Below are 22,226 nucleotides of genomic sequence, written 5' to 3' on the forward strand. Positions count from 1 at the left end.
ACACACACACACACACAAAAAACCTAGCCATGTGAACTTGGGCAAGTCACTTAACCCCAATTGCCCTCCAAAAAAGCATAAACAAACAAACAATAACACCTACCTCCCATGGTTGTTATAAGGATCAAATGAAATTTGATTTTTATAATATAGTTATAGTATAATTATATTTAATATTTATAAAGTATTTTATAAACCAGAAAGTGCTACATAAAAATGCAAGCTACAAAGTGCTTTGCAAATCTTAAAGTGATATATAAATGCTAGTTATATTACTATTATTAATTTTATGCATTATTTATTTAAAATTTTATGCATTATTAATTTTATGTATCCTCTGGAGAAAGAGTCCACAGGCTTCATCAGGCTGCGCAAGGGTTCTGTGGCCCAAAAATGGTTTAGAACCTCTATTCTAGCCCAGGCCCTCTTATTTGACAGATGGGGAAACTGAGGCCCAGGAAGTGAAATAACTGGCCTAAGATTTCAAGGCTAGCACGGAGCAGATCCAAGATTCAACTCTTGAGTTCTGGTTTTTTTTTCCATCACATGTGACACCAAGTTCATTCCATACCCAAGTAAGTTTTGTTGATTGTCTAGACTTTAGGAAGTGGTGGAGACGATGCTAATGACTCATATTAAATGTAAAAGTGTGACGTGTGGAATTTTGGGGGGTAGAATCAGTTAAATATTTACCAGTACATCCCTATCTCAAGGTCAAGATGATTTTTCTCATATTAAACAGAAACTGGCCTCTCTGTCTTTTTGTCTGTTGCTCCTAATCATAGTAGTCAAGTAGAGGGCAAGATGGTGCCATAGTGCATAGAGCACTGGTCCTGGAATAAGGAAACCCTGAGTTCAAATATGACCTCAGACACTTCCTAGCTGTGTGACTCTGGGCAAATCACTTTACCTTGTTTGCCTCAGTTTCCTCATCTGTAAAATGAGCTGGAGAAGGAAATGGGAAACCACTCTAGTATCTCTGCCAAGAAAACTCCAAATGGAGTCACGAAGAGTCAGACATGACTGAACAACAAAAAGAGGTAGTCTAATCCTTCCAGATGGTAAGGGGGAAGGGAATAAGCATTTCTGTAGCACCTGCTGTGTGTTAGGCACTAGCACCCGGGGGGCTAGGTGCTATTATTATCCTCATTTTACAAATGAGGAAACTGAGTCAGATGGCATGCTCAAGGTTTGTAAATGTCTGAGGCCAGATTTGAAATCGGGTCTTCCTGACTCTAGGTCTGATACTCTATTCATTGCACCACCTTCAAATATCCCAGATACTGTCCAAATCCCAGAGAGATTTGGGATCTGTTGAACAACCCTAAGTAGACTAGATGGCCCTTCAGCAGCTCTCAGACAGCTTTGTGTCTTCTAAGAGTCTTCTTTGGGGTAAACTCCCCCAGGTCCTTTAGCCAGTCCTCAGACATCATTTATGGTCTTCAATCTTTTCACCATCTTGCCCTTCTTCTCCTTATGGATGGACGAACCCAGAACTGAACACAGACCTCTAGATGTGCTCAGCCCAGGGCGGGAGCCAGAGGGATCGTTACCTGCTGGATTCTGGGCACTACACTTGTCTTAATGTAGTTGGAGCTGACCGTTCAAACCCCAGATGCTCAGCCACAAAAAGTCGTATTTGTTGCCCAGTGGGAGCTGGGAATGTGTGGCCCATCCCAGACTCAGGATCACAGTGTTTAGAGCAGAAAAGGGACCTTTAGATATCATTTAGTGCAATCCACCCATTTTTCACATGGAGAAACTGAGGTCCAAAGGGGCCATACAGGGAGTATCCAATGGACTCCAATGCAGGTTTCCTGCATGCAGGTCCTATTAGTAGTCTTTCTGTCATGTTGCTCTCATGAGAGCTGCTCTTGGGATTGGTTGAATAGCCCGAAGCAGACCTGCTTCCAAGCACCCACAACTTACAGGGTCATGAACTGCCCAGGGAGGATGTTGGTCAGGCATCTGGCCCTGAGGGCAGCCCACGGCTGTGGCTGGGCTGCAAATTGAACAAACTGGCCCACTCCCTTCCCTCCTCACCCTGTGATGTTACGAAGAAGGCTGGGACAGAGTTGGATGGACCTTTCCCTTACAGCTTCAGATCCTGTATCTGGGATCCTGCTCCCCTGAGGAGCCTGTCGAGGAGGGGGACCCCTCCCCTACTAGACTTTCATTTATTTTTAGCTTTCACTCTGTGCATGACAGGGAGTGTGAGCAGTAATAATACCAGCGAACATTCATATAGTAATTTAAGGTTTGCAAAGTGCTTTACGTGTGTGATCTCATTGGACCCTTACAGCAGCCCCACAAGGGAGGTGCTGTTATTATCCCCTTGTACAGATGAGAAAACCAAGGCTGAGAGCCGTTAAGTAGTTTACCCAAGGCTACACCTGTGAGAGGCAGGGTATGAATCAGGTTTTCCTTACTCTAAACGCTCTAACTATTAATTCTACGTTATCTACCAACCTCAGAGAATTTGAGTAAATGAGGAAAACAAGGAGTGAATCCTCCCTGAGAGATGGAAAATAGCTACTTTGACCCCTGCGGGTTTCCAAAGCTGTTTGTCTCACAACCACCCTGGGAAACAGAGAATAGAAGGCTTTCATATTTGACATATGGGAAAATGGGAGTCAAGAAAATCCAACATTGTACAGCAAGTATTAAAAGCAGAAATCTCATGCAAATCACTGAACAGCTCTCGGTTTCTCCATCTGTAAAATGAACCTAGATGGCCTTTGAGTTTCCTTCCTGTTCTAGATTCAGGGTTCTATGACTCCAGGTCATTTCTTCCCATCATACTCAGCTGTCAGGTTCAGTTCCCTTGAACAGGGGGGTGGCTGAGTGCCCCCTCGAAGCTGCCTCTCACACCTCCCTCTCCCCAGCGGTGGTGGTGGTGCTGCTACCAGGTAGGTATTTGATCAGATGGCAAGTCTTGGACTTTCTAGGGACCCTCAGTGGCCTGACCACATTTCACCCCCTTCCGCATCTGTCTGGCTGTTTCGTCCTTCTCAGACTGCCCTAACCAGTCTGCCTAGCTCTCCAGGGAACTATTACTACTCAGCCACAGATAGAAAATCCCTCTAGGCCAGATCTCTCCCCCTCGGCCACAACTCTCCCACACTCTCTGCCCGCTCTCCGTTAATGGGCACCTGGGGAATGTAGCTTGGCTTTAGTATTAGCCCAAGCCCCCAAGCCTAATTCGATCTTAGGCTACATTAAGGGAAGCGTGATGGCCATGATGAGTGAGGGAGATGATGGGGTGATGCTCCCTCTGGAGGGCTGTGTCCAGGACCAGGTACCACACTCTAGCCAGGACACTGCAGGAGGGAGGTCATGCTGGGATAGTCCCTTCACCTATGCAGATTAGCTACTCACCTGTAACCTCTGTTCTTACAAGGTTGCTCTGGGAAGATAAGAGGTGCCCAGAATGGTAGGAATAGGAGTGGAAAGAGCAAAGGCTTCGGGGTTCAAGGACCTGGGTTCAAATGCTACCTCTGACGCTACTTGTGTATCTTTGGGTGAATAACTTAAGTCTCTTTGGGCTCTGGTTCCTCATGTAAAATGTAGGAGTTGGACCAGATGGCCTCCTTCTGGCTCTAAATCTATGATTCTACTGGTCAGAGGCAGGACTTTTTTTAAAAAAATAAGCATTTATATAATGCCTACTATGTGCCAAGCACTTTAAAAAATTATTTTTTTTCATCTGATCCTCATAACAACCTTCTGATATAGATGCTGTTATTGTCCCCATTTTACAGTTGACAAAACTGAGGCAGATGGAGGGTGACTTGCCCAGGGTCACAAAGCTAGTGAGTGCCCGAGGTTGGATTTGGGCTCAGGTTTGTCCCAACTCTTAAGGCTGGCCCTCTATCCAATATGCCACAATGCCTCTGAAGAACAGATGAAGAAGAGATTGAAAGGAAGGCCACCAGGATGGGGAGGAGAACAGAAATTATGCTGTATTGCAAGATGTCGAGATATTTATTTAGCCTGGAAAAGGGAAGGTCCAGGCCCCATGGAATAGCTGCCTTTGGTATTTGAAGGGTGAGCATGAGGAGAAAAGGGAGGCATTCTGCCTGGTACCAGAGGGTAAATGTGGGGAAACTGGGGAGGGGGTATCTGTGGGGATGTGGACTTCAGAGGCTGTAAGAAAAAACTTCCCAATGATGTTCTTCAGTCGGGTCTGACTCTCCGTGACCCCATTTGGGGTTTTCTTCACAGAGATACTGGAGTGGTTTGCCATTTCCTTTTCCAGTTCATTTTACAGATGAGGAAACTGAGGCAACCAGGGTGAAGTGGTCATACAGCTAGTAAGTGTCTGAGGCTGGATTTGAACTCAGGTCTTCCTGATGCTGTATCCACTGTGCCCCCAGTTGCTATTCTGAATTGTGGCGGGGGTACAGAGGTCCTGGGTTCCTTCTAAGTCACAGGGGGTGACTGTACCTGCTCCACCTGCTTGCCAGGGTTGTGGTGAGGAAAGCCCTTGGTCAAATTAGGGGTGGTAGAGGAACACAAGTTGTTATTATGCCCTTCGGGGTCTGTGGTAGAAGGGGAATATCTCCACCCACACTGTGTTTCCAGCCTGCAGCAGGAGTGAGGAAGAAGAGGCTGGCGATCCTAGGCGGCCCCCAGCCCGGTCCTGCCCTCTCCTCCACAGCAAACACAGGATGTCCTCAAACACAGCTTCTCCTCTGCCCTCATACGGCTCCCACTGTGGTCACTCTCATCGCCTCTCCCCCGGACTACGGGAATCACCTGCTAGCAGTTTCCTGACTCAGGTCCTCTCCCCACTCCAGTCCACTCCTCTCCACTGCCAATTTTTTTTCTAAAATCTAGGTCTGACCACGTCCACTCCCTCCCCCTGCCCCTTTGCTGGGGGCTCTAGAGGCTCCCAAACAGTACATCCAGGATCGAAAAGAAAGTCTTCTGTGGGCTGTGTAAGCTCTGCCCAGCCTGGCCCTGCCCTGGCTTGACAGCCTGCCTCCGCCCCTCCTCACACACTCCCTCCAACTACACTGGCCTGCCCGTAGGGCTCCCACACAGCACCAGACCTCCCGCCTCTGGACCATTCCCCTGGCTGGTTCCAGGCCTGGAGAGCTTTCCCTCCTCATCTCCCCATCCTGGCTGCCTCTGAGGCTCAGCCCCAATGCAGCCTCCCATGGGAGGCCTTTCCCGGCCCCTTCCACTGCCTGGGTCTTGTAGGTGCCCAGGGCTTTGCACTGGCTCTTCTGTTAGAAAGTATTTTCTTTGAAAGTAGGGACTTTAAAAAAACCCCACAAGAAGCTAGTTATATCCCTAGCACAGAGCAGAGATTGGCACTTTGTGTTTAATAACTGCTTACTTGGGGTTTGCTGACATTGCATTCTATTATTATTGATGAGCTGTGACATCCTGTGTACTAAGGGCCCCCCAGCTCTGACAGCCTGTGTTCTAAGGGCCCTCCCAGCTCTAGTATTCTGGGTTCTAAGGGCCCTCCCAGCTCTGACATTCTGAGTTCTAAGGGCCCTCCCAGCTCTGACATCCTGTGTCCCTAAGGGCCCTCCCAACTCTGACATCCTGTGTACTAAGGGCCCCCCAGCTCTGACAGCCTGTGTTCTAAGGGCCCTCCCAGCTCTGACATCCTGTGTTCTAAGGGCCCTCCCAGCTCTGACATCCTGTGTCCCTAAGGGCCCTCTCAGCTCTGACATCCTGTGTCCCTAAGGGCCCTCCCAGCTCTGACATCCTGTGTTCTAAGGGCCCTCCCAGCTCTGGTATTCTGGGTTCAAAGGGCCCTCCCAGCTCTGACATCCTGTGATCTAAGGGCCCTCTCAGCTCTGACATCCTGTGTTCTAAGGGCCCTTCCAGCTCTGGTATTTTGGGTTCTAAGGGCCCTCCCAGCTCTGACATTCTGGGTTCTAAGGGCCCTCCCAGCTCTGACATCCTGGGTTCTAAGGGCCCTCCCAGCTCTGACATCCTGTGATCTAAGGGCCCTCTCAGCTCTGACATCCTGTGCTCTAAGGGCCCTCCCAGCTCTGACATGCTGCCCTCTAAGGTCCCTCTCAGCTCTGACATCCTGTGCTCTAAGGTCCCTCCCAGCTCTGACATCCTGTGCTCTAAGAACCCTCCCAGCTCTGACACCCTGTATTCCAAGGGCCCTCCCATCTCTGACATCCTATCTTCTAAGATCCCTCCCAGCTCTGACATTTGTGTTCTAAGGGCCCTCTGAGCCCTGACATTCTATCCCTTAAAGAGATGCTGGGGAGATAATGTTTCTACTACTCTCTACCCTGGTCAAAACCCCTCTGGGGACACTTTCTTCAGTTCTCAGTGGCACATTTTATGAATGATGTAGAACCATCTCAGAGGCTGAGCAGGACACCTGGCAGGCAGCTGTAGACTCAGCTGACAGACTTGGGGATGTCGTTAGAACTTGGACATGAGAAGACCTGGGGAAAGGCGGTAGCCAACTTTCTGTATCTGTAGGTCTGCCACGGGCCTGAGGCATGACTGGTCTGTTTTAATGCTAAAGGGCACACTACGGACAAGTCAAAGTTATAGGGAAGTGGAGTCAGCCACCACAGAAGGAACATCGTGCTGGCCCAAAGCAGAGTCAGCTGCCTTGGGAGGCAGACTGATCATAGGACACTTCCCAGTGGTTGTGGATGCCGGATGGATTACTGCGCAGGTATGGCTTGCTGTCACTGACTTTTGAGATCCTACAGAGACCAGGAAGGGCTTTTGGAGGCAATTAAAATAAAAATACGGGCCTCCGGGACCAGGAGATGGGACTTAAAGGATTAGCTGTTGTTGTGAATGAACTGTTTAAAAGCCTTCAAATAAGGCTTTTCCACTTACCTTTCCAGGCTTGTTTCCTATCATTGACCCTGTATTATTTCTTATTATTGACCTTAGCGCACTCTGTTTCCGTTGGACTGGCCATGTTTCCTATCATTGACCCTGTATTATTTCTTATTATTGACCTTAGCGCACTCTGTTTCTGTTGGACTGGCCAGCCAGCTGGTCCTTCCACTCTTCTCTGGGCCACGTCCATAACTCGAATGCATGGAGGAATCCTTCAAGCCCAGCTTGGATGCTGCCTCCTACAGGGGGCCCTTCCTGACCATCCTCTATGCCCCACTCCCCAAGCTCTCAGCATTCTCTTCTTGAAGTTATCTTACTTTGTATGGTTTTAGATTCATTCACTGGTGCAAATGTGTTGTATTCTTCCAGGAGAATTGCCCTCATTGACAGGGACAGGCTTTTTTTTCCCCCCCCTGTGTATCACTGGGGCTCAAACGATGCACTGTATATAGTAGGTGCTAAATAAATGTTGGTCAAATTGAACAGAAGTCTGTGGTGATGTGTGTATGTGTGTGTGTGTGGGGTCTCATTAGACTGGGCTTCCTCCCTCCTTCCTGGGAAGTAGCAATGATATCTGGAGACCAGAGAATGATTGGCCAAGTGGCACTGATTGGCATCCTCTCTTTGAACCCCTCTGAGGGAGAAAAGAAGCTGGGGTCATAGAAGTTGGTCTGTGTCTAGTTATGGGCATCACCCTTTCCTCAAGCTGGCAGATGCCAGCTGTTGAGCTCTCACTGGGGCCCAAGGAACAGCTGCCGGGCTTCTCTTGTGGGTGGCCATGGGCAGCCAAGAAACCCCCCCCACCAAGACAGTCTTTTAAGGGTGGCTACCTTGGCCAGTTTGTGCCATGCTGGACAGTGTCCTCTGGGAATGCTAGTGAATGTAAACACAGAAGGATGGGTGCTCACCCAGGAGCTTAATAAATGCTAGTTAATGGGTACTGGATATGTGACCATGGACAAATCATGTCATCTCTGGATCTGGTTCACCATTTGTTAAGTGGGGGTGATAATACTTACCTAGAAGTGGAGGAATGGACCAGGGCTAACAACCTATTTTTACCATCTGTCTCCTTCCTCCATACCTTTGCTCATGTTGTCCCCTATGCCAAGGATGCCCTCCCTCCCTTTGTCAGCCTGTTAGATTTCTGTGTATCCTTTAAAATCCAATTCAAATGCCGCTCCTTCAGCAAACTTTCTCTGATCTGTCTTCTGTTCCACCTGACTTAACAGAGTATGTTTGTACCCCTGTAATGTACAGATGGCATAGTACTGTGCATGACAGGAAAGTCCTTGAGGGCAGGGGCTGGATCCCCAGGACATAGCACAGCACCTAACTCATAGGAAGAGCTGAATGAATGAATGCTCATTGATTGACTGACTGAACTGAACTGTGTTTCTCTCAGATCTTCCTCTTAGATTGGGAGCTCCTTGAGGGCAGGGACTAGAGTTTAGCTAAAGTGCGTGGTTTCCTCTTCCTTCCTTAGCACAGGGGCTTCATGGGCTGGGTGCCTATTAAGTACTTGTTGAATCCGACTGAAGGGAGCCAACTGCAAGCAGGGGTGGTGGTGTTTCTCTGGGAAGGCAGGATAAGCCCCTGGGCCCAGCTAACCCTCCCCAAGGTTCCTGGGGAATCTCCACAGTACCCTTGGTACTTACACAGAACAGGGGTCCAACATGTAACTAACGTGTTTATTCCAGTACCATTCACTAAACTTGATTGTTCCATTGAAACATCTGCATTTCCTCCTGGGAGGGACTGAGACACAGCAGCACCTGTGTTCTGCCCCATCCACCAAGGACAGCCCCCTTGGCCAACAGTCCGGTCTTAGAGCTGGGAGAGATACCAAATCTCCCCAGAGAAAGCAGCCCATTACCTGCAGAGTTTCCGGGGGACGGGGAAACCATCAAATGGGGTATCACAGTGAATGATCCAGGTCCTGGCCTCTGACACAGTATGGTCCAAACTCCTAGGGCACTTTCTCTTGGGGCCCTCTGCTATACTAAACTAGGTTTGCTCCTCTCAGAGCAGTCAAGGGCAATGCTGGTGGCTCTGCTGGACCTTTTCTCTTTGGGGGCTGGTCCGAGAACACTGAGTATCAGGATTAGTGACTATATTATAGTCCCGGGTACTTCTTGCTTCCCTATACTCATCCACCTTCTAATTTCCAAATAGGTGGTCTGGCATTGACCTAACTCCTTTTTCCCATCCAAGGGCATCTGTTAAAGAGATGTGACCTTGGGATGGAGAGCGATTCCCCTCTCCATCCCATGCCTACCTGCCTGTATGTCTGCCTGCCTTCCCACAAGTTCTGCTCAGCCCTAGAGTGGCCTTTGCTTTGGTGAGATGGGACGACAGGGTGGATGGGAACCCTACGGGGTAGTGGAAATCATGTTAAAAAAATCAGGAAATGGGCATATAAAATCTTGCCCTTGGTATATTGCCTAGTCAATAAGTGTAAATGTCCTCCTGCCAGGAGAAGGACCGAGTCCTTAAAAGATAGAAACGTCAAAGTGTTACTTCATTGTCATTTAAAAAAAAACCCCGACAAAACAACCCCAACCCCACAAAATTGGTGTAAACAAACCAAGCAACAGGACAAATCTTCCCCAATGGCAATCGTAGCCAACGCTTTAGCACCAGTCACCGATCTGCTTGCTCCTGGGCCTTGGGAGAGCCCAAAGAGAAGGAAGAGGTCATTGGCACATGGTGAAGACCCAACTCCAAATTTTGTGCATGTGATATGTATGAGAAGGTGGTGCCACTGTAGGGTGTACGGAAATGTCCAGGCAAAGGTAGCTCTCACAAAAGCTGTCTTTTGTAAGAACTGGGCCATAGCTTGTGAATGGGTGTCCTCCCCCTTCTTGTGGGGAGTGGAGGGCTGTGCCCATCAGCCCCCTGCAAAAACAAACAAAAAGTCTCTCTCATTCTCTCTTTTTTGTTTTCCTTTTCAGTTTGTTAAAAATCTTCAAACCTGTAGAATTCATTAGTTTGAGTTGGGGCAGGTCCATTTTGGGGGAATGGTTCCTCAGGCCCCCTGGGCCACCTGCCCACATCAGTGTCCCCAAGGGGAAACTGAGGCCTCAGGGAGGACTGGCTGTCAGGTGATGCTAGGGATAGCAGCCTTCTGAGGGAGAAGAGGAGGGCCAGTCTTCTCTTCACATTCATCTTCCTGAAAGCACCCCTTTCCTTCTGGCCTCGGTCAAGCAGTACTGGGATCATTCTCTTCCTTAGAGGGAGATGAAGAAACGGCTTTTGGTCTCAGACTGGAAAAAAAAATCTAAAAGAGCCCTTTTCAAGACTGTCATTGCTGTTCTTCATTCATTATTTGTCCTTTAAAAATAGTTTTCATATGGAATATCTTTTTTCCCATTCCCTTTTTTTTTCTTTTTTCCCCCCATTGCTTAAATTGTTAGCGTTTCTGATGACTTCTTTCTGCTGGAGTGGTTCCACCTGTTGCCACTGTCCTCAGAGCTGGTGGGTGACTCTGTGGTTGGACATAGGATGCTCAAAAACTGGGACCGGGGCACACAGAGGCAAAGGGAAACAGGGCCGTGAGGAAGAGGAGAGTGAAAGTGGGATGAAGGTCAAACTTCCACCGACTGGATCTGGTTCATCTGCGCTCGCATCACCTGAATACTGTTCAGAATTTTCTTTTGATGACCAGCTAGAGTGACACCCACACGAAGAATGTCCCTTTGGGGAAGAAACAGAAATACACATATGTTGGATAAAGGAGTCAGAAGACTAAAGTATGACAGCCTGCCTTTAGAAGGAAGACTTTCCCCCCTCTTCACTTTCCCACTCCCTCAGTCTCCACTCTGAATGCAGTCTCAGAAGCCTCTCCCTGCTCTGAACTCATAGCCCATGGCTGGAGCTTCTGGGAATGAGTGATAAACACAGCATACAGATGGAAAATGGCCATGGTGAGACCTGGTCCTGGGTGCTGCTGGCTTGTGCATAACCACCAGCATCTGAAGGGGTGTTCCCTCTCCAGGAGACAGCCAATGAAAGGAAGAGGAATTACAGCTTCTCAGGGTTGGAAGAGATCTCTAACCTGAGCCAGATTTCCTAAATTCTCTGCAAGATTCCCTCCAAGTGATCAAGCAACCCAAGTTCAAAGACCTCCAGCCTTCTGAGACTGCCCATTTGACTTGGAGAACTCTCATTGTTAAAAATTAAAACTCTCTGGGGTGGCTGGGTGGTGCAGTGAATAGAGCATCGGTCCTAGATTCAGGAGGACCTGAGTTCAAATCTGGCCTCAGACACTTAACACAAAACTAGCCGTGTGTCCTTGGGCAAGTCACTTAACCCTAATTGCCTCCAAAAAAAAATTAAAACTCTCTCTCTTCAATGCCCCTTCCACTCTGCCCTGCTTCTTGTTCTGGCCTGTGGGGGACCAAGCAAGACAAGCCTGCTTCACCTTCCACATGACAGCCCTCCAAACACTTGAAGATGGTCCTCATGGCCCTCCCAATCTTCTCTCTCCAAGGCTAACATTGACAGTTCTTCCAGGTGATTCTTATATGGTCTGATTTTCAGGTCCCTCCCCAGCTTGGCCACCAAGTTTTGGAGTCTTCTAATTTAAGGCTCCGTTTTTGTTGAGTTGTTTTTTTTGGGGTTTTCTTGGCAGAGATACTGCAGAGCTTTGCCATTTCCTTCTCCAGCTCATTTTACATATGGGGAAACTGAGGCAAACAGGGTGAAGTGACTTGCCCAGGGTCACACAGCTAGTAAGTGTCTGAGGATGGATTTGAACCAAGGAAGATGAGTCCTCCTACCTCCAGGCCCTGTACTCTCTACTCACTGTGGCACTGCCTAGCTGCCTTTAAGGATCTGTACTATAGAAGAAAGAGTGTTGGACTTGGAATTAGTAGATAACTGAATTTAAAACTCACTTCTGACACTTACTAGCTGTGTAACTATGGGTGACCTCTCATCTTTGAAATGGGGATAATAATGCCAGTACAGCAGCTAGGTGGCACAGTGGATAGATAAAGCACTGGGCCTGGAGTTGGGAAGATTTGAGTTCAAATCCAGCCTCAGACACTAGTTGTGTGACCCTAGGCTAGTCACTTGAGCTTTACCTAGCCTCAGTTTCCTCATCAATAAAATAGGGATAACAATAGCACCTTTCAGGGTTAGAGAATATTTGTAAAGCACTTTATAGGCTTAAAGCCCTGTATGAATGCTAGCTATTATGATGTGGTTGCTAATGTCCTTCCTGAAATGAGAACAATTATAGTAACTGCCCACACTTATTTCACGCTTTACAGTTTGCAGCTACTTTCTGTCCATGATCTTATTTAGGAAGGCAGTAGTGGCTTCAGTCTTACCTAATACTTGTGTTATTGTTTGACTCTTAACTCCCTAATGAGAAACCAAGCTCCCTGGGGGAGAGGAACTATGTCTTATACTTTTTCTATCCTTCTACCTTTGGGCACATGGTAGGTGTTTCATAAGTATCTGCTGGTTCTATTGTATTGATTATTCGACAATGATTTCCTCTGGGGCCTCTGGGTCACTACGAGGTGCCTGGGCTGTCAGGATGAGGTGGGATTAGGGGCAGCTTGCCTAGGGCACAACACCTGGAAAGGTGTGATGGAGGCCACTTTTTAATATGGCTTTTTCTAATTTCTTTAACATCAAGAAATATTGTACTCTGCGGCTCAGGCTTATTGATTCTGAGATCTGTTGGACTGCATGGGTTATGGTAAGAGCTCAAAGCCTCCAGTGGCCAGTTGTAAATAATTTTCATTCCTTGCCTTGGGTGTAGAAACACCTTGTTCTTGTTTTTCAGTTGGACGGCTTGAGCCTCCACTGGGTCTCCAGACCCTGGAACTGCTCCCCCCTCCTTCCCAGACCCCCCAAGCCCTGTCTCATACTTCCCTTTTTCTGCCCAAACTTCCTCAGCCTTCCACAAATACCACTGATGGCTCCAGGGAGCTTTGAGATCTCGCCTCTCCTCCTTGCTACAGATTACTTTCTACACAAGGAGAGTAAATGCCTCATCAGACACTCTCAGGTACACATTAGCTACCAGGGCCTGGGGCCAGATCTCCACACAGTCAATTTCCCTTTGTAATCTAGCCATGTTCCTGGCTCACTCCTGCAACCTGCAGACAGATGGACCGGCAGCACGGTCTCTCTCCAGAGATCTCTACTCTTAGCTAACATGGAAAGGACTAATCCCCAGACCCTGGGGTTGAATCTGATGGAAAGAACCAAGAGGGAACCACAGAAACTCCCATGCAAGGTAATGAAGGAAAGGACTGTTAGTGCCGCCCTCCCCAAAATGCCCTGTATAGTTTATAACTATTCTGTCCGGGCATATAGGTTCTCTCTCCTCACAGACAGAGGGTCAGGGTCTTCATTTTCCTGGCACACAGTAGGCACTCTTTGACTCATGGGAAGCTGCCCTGAGTTACCAGCCTTACCCAGTCTGTCCCCTATGAGACAGACCCCAGGAAGCAGCCACTTGGCTACGTGACCAGTGAGAGTCTGGCCCTCTTTAGTTACTGGATTGGGAGCGGGTGCCTTCCCCATAGCTGGCTGGCGCCCTCCTCGCCAAGGCTCGTGGGGAGGGCTGGGCTTATCCTTGTTTCCAACCGGGTTGGGAGCTGGCAAGGAAACTGACTGGCCTTGAGGGAGGAGGCTGAGGGCACTTACTCCATCATCATCTGAGAGACGACATCGAAGGACGTGAAGCCGGCATTGGCGAAGCTCTCCTTGTACTGGCCCATCTTGATGGCCTCCAGCCACTCGTCCACTGTGTTAAAGCTGGTGTAGTCCGGGACTGTGCGATCCAGCAGGGGGAGGCTGATCCTGAGAGGGGGTCAGAAACGGTCAGTGTGGGCTTTGGGTGGACACGTGCATGGATGATGAGCATGTGTGTATGGATGTGAGAATGCAATGCACACATGTGATCACATGTGTGTACGCATGCATGTATAAGCGTGTACGAAATGCAGGTGTGTATAGCTGTATATGTGTGCAATACATACAATGTATATAATGCACACATGTGTATGCACATGGGAAAGTGTGTGTCCATATATTTATGTATATGTGCATATGTACATATATGTACACTGTGGGGGGGCTACAGGTCAGAGAGGGGCAGGGTCTGCTGGGGTCATCTGGAGGTACAGAGTGCCTGAATAGTGATTTCAGCTGAAAAGAGAGAGCCTAACAACTTTAGATCTGTGACATTATGTGGGGGGTGGGGGGAGAGCAGAGGGGGGAAAAAGGGTTGGGTTACTTTTCCAACAAGAAATGAGCAAGAGAGAAAAGAGGTCCTGGGTGCAGTGTGAAGAACCTGGGACTTGAACTCAGAATCTGGGTTCCAAGTCTCTCTTTGACCTGTGTGACCCTGGGCAGGGGGCCCACCCTCTCTGGGTTGGAGCTCCTGGGAGAGTCACAGCCTGAGTCGGCTTTCCTGGATGCCAGGGTAGTGACTGAGCAGTGCTAAGAAGGAAAGCCAGGGGTATGTGTGAGTGGGGGGGGGGCAGTGGGTGGAGGCTTGGCCCTGGAGTCAGGAGGATCTGACTTCCAATCCTGCCTCAGATGCTGGCGAAGTCACTTAAAACTCTCTAGTGAGGACAATAAAAGCACCTGCTTCCCAGGGTTGCTGTTAGGATCTAGTGAGACAATGAGCTTTGCTCCCAGCTCTGAGTCTCTGCTTACTGAAGGGACACGGGGAACTTTCAGGCCTCCTCTAATCTTGAACCATCCTATTTCAACATCTGAGGAAATCTATCACCCTTGATTGTGATGTTAAGCCATCCTGATTTTCAGCAGCTGGAGGAATCTGGAGGATGATGGTAATGTTGTTCACCTTCTCAGGCTCCTTGTGTTGGGTGTGGGCCGAGCTGGGAGGGGTCTAAGAGCACAGGATGTCAGAGCTGGGAGGACCCTTAGAACACAGGATGTCAGAGCTGGGAGGGCCCTTAGAACACAGGATGTCAGAGCTGGGAGGGCCCTTAGAACACGGGATGTCAGAGCTGGGAGGACCCTTAGAACAGAGAGTATCAGAGTTGGGAGGACCAAGTGGGCATGAGGGTTAGGTGTTGAAATGAAGAGCACCATGCTGAGCTAAACACTCCCTTCCCTTGTCTCTCTCAGTGGTAGGGAAAGACCCAGGGAGGGGGGTGGGGCGGGACTTTCATGGCCTGGCCAAGGACAGCTGTAAGTTAGAGGCTAGGATAATGGCCTAGGGGTCTTTGGAGGAAAGCAAAAACAACTTAGAATCAAAACATTAAGAATTGGAAAGGACCTTGGAACAGAGAATGTTAGCACTAGATGTGATCTTAAACTTTGGAATGTCAGAAATGGAAAGGCCCTCGGGCCACAGAAAGCCAGAGCTAAAAGGGGCCTTAGAACACTTGGAATAGAGAAGGCCAGAGATAAAAGGGATCTGAGAACACTCATTGTCAGAGCTGGAAGGGAACCTGTGGGCACAGAAAAGTAGGGTTGGGAAGGATTTTAGAAGAGAGAATGTTGAAGCTGGGAGGACTTTAGAACACAGAATGTCAGAGCTAGGAGGGCCCTTAGAACACAGGATGTCAGAGCTGGGAGGACCCTTAGAACACAGAAAGTCAGAGCTAGGAGGGCCCTTAGAACACAGGAGGTCAGAGCTGGGAGGGCCCTTAGAACAGAGAGTGTCAGAGCTGGGAGGGCCCTTAGAATACAGGATGTCAGAGCTGGGAGGATCTTAGAACACAGGATGTCAGAGCTGGGATGGCCCTTAGAACATAGGATGTCAGAACTGGGAGGACCCTTAGAACAGAGAGTGTCAGAGCTGGGAGGACCTTAGAACACAGAATGTCAGAACTGGGAGTGAGCTTAGAACACAGAATGTCAGAGCTGAAAAGGGTCCTTAGAACAGGGAATGTCAAAGCAGCGCAGAACATTAGAAAACAGTCAGAGTTGGAAGGGGTCTTTGGACAATGAATGTCAGAAGTGGGAGACACTTCAGAACACAAAATGCCAGGGCTAGAAAAAAAACTTCAAGGCCTTCTGCCCCAAACCCCTCATTTTAGAGATGAGGAAATGGAAGCCCAGAGGGGAAGAATCTGATTACAGTTCATCTGGGCCAGCCACTTGTTGGAAGCTTGATCGGCCCCTCCCACATCCTCAACGGGTACCCATCTGACCTTTGGTCTCAAGTGCCTGGGACTACTCCACTTTTCCTTTCTACTGTGGGATAGCTCTGATTTTTAGGAAATTTTTCCTCCATATCAGAAGGGCCTTAATCTATTTTCAATATCTGGAAAACTATATTACATAGAGTTGGAGATATACAGATATGCATACCTATATATCTCCATAATATGGAGATATAATAATTGTGTCATCTATAGAATAATATTAATGATAATTGGATATGGAATCTATAATTGTATTCCTCTGCAATCCTATGTATTTTATTTTGTTCCTTTCAAAGTGTTATTCTAAGGGATTCTTAGGTTTTACCACACTGTCCAAAGGGTCTGGGACACAAAAAATGGTGAAGGACCCTTGTGCTACACTGGGCTGAAATGTGTCCGGGGTGGCGTGGGAGCCATACCCAGAGGAGAGGGGCGCCATTGCTTTGAGACTGTTGGGGTTTCGAATCATTTTGTCCAGAGTATTCACAATCTGCCCAAACTTGGGTCGGTGGTTCCGGTCTTTCTGCCAACAGTCCAACATGAGCTGGTGCAGGGCATTGGGGCAGTCCATGGGAGGGGGCAGTCGGTAGTCTTGCTCTATGGCATTGATTACCTGAAAGACCAAAAAAAAAAAAAAAAGATAGATGATGATGATGATGGTGATGGTGATGATAACCCCTTAAAACTTACAGCACTTCCCTTACAACAATCCTGTGAGGTGACTTACACAAGTACTATTAACCCCATTCTACAGATGGGGAAACTGAGGGCTGGTGAGGGGAAGTGACTCGCCCAAGGTCACAAAGCAGAGCTGGTACCTAAACTCAGTTCTTTTGACTCCAAGTCTGGTGTTCCTTCCATAGTGTCAAAATAGTAGAAGAAACAGAAAGAACAGCAATAATGACTCAATCAACAAGCATTTATTAAACACCTACTGTTGCAGGCACTGAGGACATGGAGACAAAAGTGAGAGTTTCTGACCTTAAGAAGTTTGCAGTCCTTTGGAGTAGGGGATACAACACATACCCAGATAAGTATCAATAACAATTGATTATTACTGGGTCCCTTCTATCCTCTAAAATGGAATCCAAGCCTCTTGGCCTGGCATTTAAGGATTCCCACAATCTGGTTTCAACTTAATTTTCCAGCCTCATTCCTCACAGTTCCTTTTCACCTACTTATAGATCAAAGTTGGAAGGGACTACAAAGGTTTTCTTAATCTTCCCCCTTGTTTTATGAGGAATCCGAGGCCCAGACAGGTCTGTGTTCCTAGGGCCCTCCCAGGCCTGACATTGTTCTAAAGTCCTTTCCATTTCCAATGTGGATGTTTTAATAATAAGGCTATGATTGCATGTGTGTTAGTTGTGACTCCCTAACGAGATTTTGGGGAGGCACTGGGCTACAGTAGAGAATACTCCCTTTTGGGTTTGGACGAATCCTCCCTCTGCCACTTGCTATTGTGGAACCTTGAACATGTCAGAGCCCAGGCTCAAGGCCTCAGTTTCCTTTTCTGTAAAATGGGGAATTTTGATTATATGGGCTTTTATGGTTCCGTCTATAAGCCTATGATTATAAGCTGCCAGGGGGCAAAGACCAGGCATTATATTCCTTTTACCCATCCCAGCAGACAGTCAATGAGGCAGCAGGTCCTCACTCAATATCTGGTCATTGTCTGATCACTGAAAGGCTAATCCAAGACCTCACTCTCCTGGGCTCTGCCATTTATGACAGCAGAGACCTGTCGGTGCAGACGCTATTAGGTAACGTGGGGGCAGATGTTGGGCTGTGTCCCGGAAACAGTCAGCATCTGGTAGACACCTGTTAGGGGGCTGGGGCTGGGGGCTTTCAACAGGTATCATCTCCCACCCTGTGGTATCTGGACCAGTCCCATGACTTCGGGTTCTTCCCTCCCTCCGAGAAATTACTGCAGTCAGGAAAAAAAAATGTGGGCTTCTTCTGTTGGGTGTTTGGGCAAAAGATGTTGCTGATTTCAAAGGCTCTGTTTGAAAACTTACATCCTGATTGGTCATGTCCCAGTACGGCCTCTCCCCATAGGACATCACTTCCCACATGACTATTCCATAACTCCACACATCACTGGCAGATGTGAATTTCCTGTATTGGATGGCTTCCGGAGCTGTCCAGCGTATTGGGATCTTCCCACCCTGGGGAGAGAGAAAGAAGGAATCACAGATGTCCAGGTCTGTAGAGTCAGAAGGGGCCTCATTGGTCTTCTAGTCCAACTCAGAACCAAAAAAGAATGTAATATATTAAACTATAATACACTTTATAGCATTATATAATGTAATATAGAATATATTCAATCTCATATCTACTATAATATAACTGACATGTGGCCAGTCTGAAGACCTCCAACAAGGGGGAACCCACTATGTTCCACACTGTCTCCATTTCATTTCAGGCAGCTCTCAAGGTTAGGAAATTTTTCCTTGCTTCAAGCCTAAATTAGCTTTTTTATAGCTTTCACTCATTGTTCTTGAATCTGCCTCCTGGGGCCAGACAGGCCCCTTACATCCTTCTTCCACATGACAGCCTTTCTAATACTTGAAAATAGCTCTCATGTCTCCCCTGAGTCTTCTCTTCTCCAGGGTAAACATCCCTGGTTCCTTTAAATGGTCCTCTTACTGCACATGCTTTCACCATCCTGTGTGACCTATTGGGGACAAGTTCGAACTTTAGTAGGCTGAGGAAGGGCCAGGAAAGAATACAGGGTTTCTGAGGAGCTCCCTCTAGGCCTTCCCGGGCTCATTAAAAAAGTCATTGGGGAGGCTAGGTGCTGCAGTGAATAGAGCACTGGCCCTGGAGTCAGAAGGACCTGAGTTCAAATCTGGCCTCAGATTTACTAGCCATGTGACCTTGGGCAAGTCACTTAACCCCAATTGCCCTGCCCTCCCTCCTCCAAAAAAAAAAAAGGAAAAAAATAATCATGTCCCTTTTAATGGATACCATGTTTTCTTTTTTTTGCCCCCTCCTTCTCCTTCTTCTCCTCCTTATGATTATTAGCAGGCATGGGGCTAATTCTCATTGAGCTTGCAGTCTACTGAAACTTATAAACACATCTTCCTCATCCTACTCTATTATAGTTGATATTTTTTAAAACTAAAGTTTAAGACCCTAATTTTTATCCCTATTACATTTTATTTTATTAGATTCAGTCCATTTTTCCAGTCTCTTAGAGTTTTTTAGATCTCAATTCTGGCATAGTCTTGTATACAGTAGATGCTTAATAAATGCTTATTGGATTGAATGGAATCTTTCATATTGTTAGCTTTGTTTCATCTTCAAATTCAATAAATACATTATCTATGTATTCATTCAGGTCACTGATGAAAACGTTACCCCTTTATAGTGGAAGGTACTGGGTATGTGTTCTAATGGTCTATGTCAGGCCTGCATAACTTTTGACCTTCGGGTCGTTTGTGGCAAGCCAAAGGATTTCAGGTAGCCTGGGGGAAAAACGTAGAGGAAAACATCCTTCATATGTAGAGAAAATCTTTTGGCCGGCTGTAAGTGACCCACTGGCCATAGGCTGTGCAGGTCTGGTCTATGTTCTAAGATCCCCTCAAGTTCTGAATTTCAATGTTCTAAGGACACATGTAGCTCAGATACTGGAGTTTCTTTGGCCCTCACAGCAAGGACATTCTATGTTGTAAAGTGCCTCTTATCATGGACATAATCTGTTATAATGTCTATCCCAGGAAGGATATTCTATGCTTTGTGACCCCTTCTAGCTCTCCATTCTATGTTCTAGGCTCATTTTCAGCTTTTAAATGCTATGTTCTAAGATCAGTTCCAGATCTGAGGCTCTATAATTAGAAGTTCCTTCCATTTATGACAGTCTATGATTCCTCTATCTATGTTGCAAGATCTTTAAATGTACTCAGGATCTATGGAATGTAGAAACCTAAGGACCCTTTGAGTCACTCTGAGAGATATTTTCTGAGGGTCATGAATGGGACTCATGCATGTTTGCCTGCCATTTTGGGGCCAATCTTTCTTTTTAGGTCTCAGTTTCCAGCCTCTAAGATCAACAAAGTAATAATAGTTGATTTTATCCTCCATCCTGAACATTAAGAAGATCATTTGTCAGCAGTCTATATAGGGGGAAGCCCTCCTCAGGTTTATGGAACAATGGGAAACTTGGTCCAGTGGGCTTGGCCTCCCTGTATTGCTGTCCCAGGCATTGCTAACTTACACACCCATTTCAAAGGACTGCCCTTTCTCTTTGCATTAGTTACCAGGGCACTTGTATAGGTGGGGTCCGAGGTATCATCTTCCAGGAAGCGTGAGAGCCCAAAATCAGACACCTTGCAGACCAAGTTGCTATTGACCAGGATATTTCGGGCAGCCAAGTCTCGATGCACATAGTTCATATCTGCCAGGTACTTCATGCCTGCAGCAATGCCCCGAAGCATGCCTACTAGCTGGATAACTGTGAATTGTCCGTCATTTTGCTTTAGGAGAAACCAGAGAAAAAGCAGAATAAGAAAGGTATTAATTATGGGCCAAGATGCACAGAATCTTATTGTTAGAAGAGACGTTCTAGAAATAAGATGAGCCTTTAGAGGACTAGTTCAACCTATTCCCGAAGCAGAAACCCCCTCTAGAACATCCCCAACACTACCCCCAGTCTCTGTTTGCAGACCTCTCCAGACAGGGAACTCATTACCAACATAACCTATGCAACTGTTGAATAGAATAATTAGGATGTTTGTCCTCAAACTGAGTAAAAGTCTACTTTATTATTCCCTCTCCCACCTCCTAGCACTCTCCCACCAGCCTAGAGTATGTACAATAACCTCCTTACAGATATTCCTGCACAGCTGACTGTCTCCACATGACTTTTTTTTTACCATGTCCTGTAACAACACTTAAAAATTGCTGAGGGCTGTTACTTTCTCTCTCTCTCCCTCTCCCTCTCTTTATATATAAATATATATAAAACTCTCCATATATATATATATATATGACATTATGTGTTCTAAGGGCCTTCCCAGCTCTGACATTCTGTGTTCTAAGGGCCCTCTCAGCTCTGACCTGTGTTCTAAGGGCCCTCCCACCTCTGACATCTTGTGTTCTAAGGGCCCTCCCAGCTCTAACATCTTGTGTTCTAAGGGCTCTCCCAGTTCTGGCATTCTGGGTTCTAAGGGCCCTCCCAGCTCTGACATTCCGGGTTCTAAGGGCCCTTCCACCTCTTCCCACCCCTTTTTAGTACCCTATTAGAAGGTAAACTCCTACATGCAGGGACTTTCTTCTTCTACTTTGTTGATGTTCTTTCATTTCAGTCATGACTGATTCTCGGTGACCCCATTTGGGGTTTTCTTGGCAGAGATACTATAGTGGTTTGCCATTTCCTTCTCCAGCTCATTTGACAGATGAGGAAACTGAGGCAAACAGGGTGAAGCGACTTGCCCAGGGTCACACAGTTCATAAGAGTTTGAGGCTGGATTTGAATTCAGGCCCTCCTCACTCTAGGATAGATGCTCTATCCACTGAGCTACCTATCTGCCCTTCAGTTAGTAAAATCAACTGAACAATTGAACTCTGCCATTGTTGCTGAATGGGGTGTGCCTGTCTACTTCTCTGTGGCCTCACTCCACATCCAGGTAATGTTTTTGGACCAATATGCCCTTCCCTGGGCACCACTCCCCTAAGAAGTATGCTGTATCTCCCATTAGAGAGTAAGCTCCTTGAAGACTGGGGTTGTCTTTGCTTTGTTATGTGTAGACAGAGGAAACAGGTGCAGAAAGGTTTAAGTGACTTGTGGGTATCATCTGTTAGGAGCCCAAGTTCTTTTATTTATTTATTTAAACTACAAATTCACAATCTGATTCCTGCTTCAGTCTCTGATCAGACCTGCTACAGCTAAAGCCATGGAGGCCTAAAGAGGGGGCACCTGGGGTTTTGGCCCAGGGCCTTCACATCAGGGGCTTCAGACCCTTTCACACATGGCTTTCTCCAGCACAGAAACAAAGGAGTTTAGCACCCAGTGGGTGAGAATAATTAGTCAAAATAGCAAACTCCCAGACCTGGGCACGGTGAATAATCTGTGAGTCACTGTCTAATTAACTCCCCCTCTTGCTCAAATGAATTTCTCCTAATTGCTCCTGGTATTATTTTCTCAGCATTAATTATAAAGTGGATTTCCGGGTAGTTTGCTGCCCTGAGCATTCTCTGAACCACTTGCCCAGGGGCCAAAATAGATAGTTATGG

At 47.2% G+C, this 22,226-nt stretch overlaps 1 protein-coding gene across 2 annotated transcripts in view; it reads right to left on the minus strand.

The window, feature by feature from the left end:
- Positions 1 to 8,517: 8,517 nt before the first annotated feature.
- The window catches only part of EPHB2 (EPH receptor B2), a 257,539-nt gene continuing 243,830 nt past the window's right edge, over positions 8,518 to 22,226 (minus strand). For both annotated transcript variants that reach the window (XM_069078481.1, XM_069078482.1), the window contains exons 12-16: positions 20,252 to 20,467; positions 18,008 to 18,157; positions 16,412 to 16,605; positions 13,513 to 13,668; positions 8,518 to 10,539 (exon numbers count right to left, since the gene is read on the minus strand). In XM_069078481.1, coding sequence (XP_068934582.1) covers positions 10,431 to 10,539; positions 13,513 to 13,668; positions 16,412 to 16,605; positions 18,008 to 18,157; positions 20,252 to 20,467 — 825 coding nt within the window. In that variant the 3' untranslated portion in view covers positions 8,518 to 10,430. The remainder of the gene's footprint in view (positions 10,540 to 13,512; positions 13,669 to 16,411; positions 16,606 to 18,007; positions 18,158 to 20,251; positions 20,468 to 22,226) is intronic.

Source organism: Petaurus breviceps, unplaced genomic scaffold (genome assembly GCF_028583685.1).
Source record: "Petaurus breviceps papuanus isolate PSGF00001 unplaced genomic scaffold, PetGlider_PUasm1.0 91041, whole genome shotgun sequence".
Classification (NCBI taxonomy): domain Eukaryota; kingdom Metazoa; phylum Chordata; class Mammalia; order Diprotodontia; family Petauridae; genus Petaurus; species Petaurus breviceps.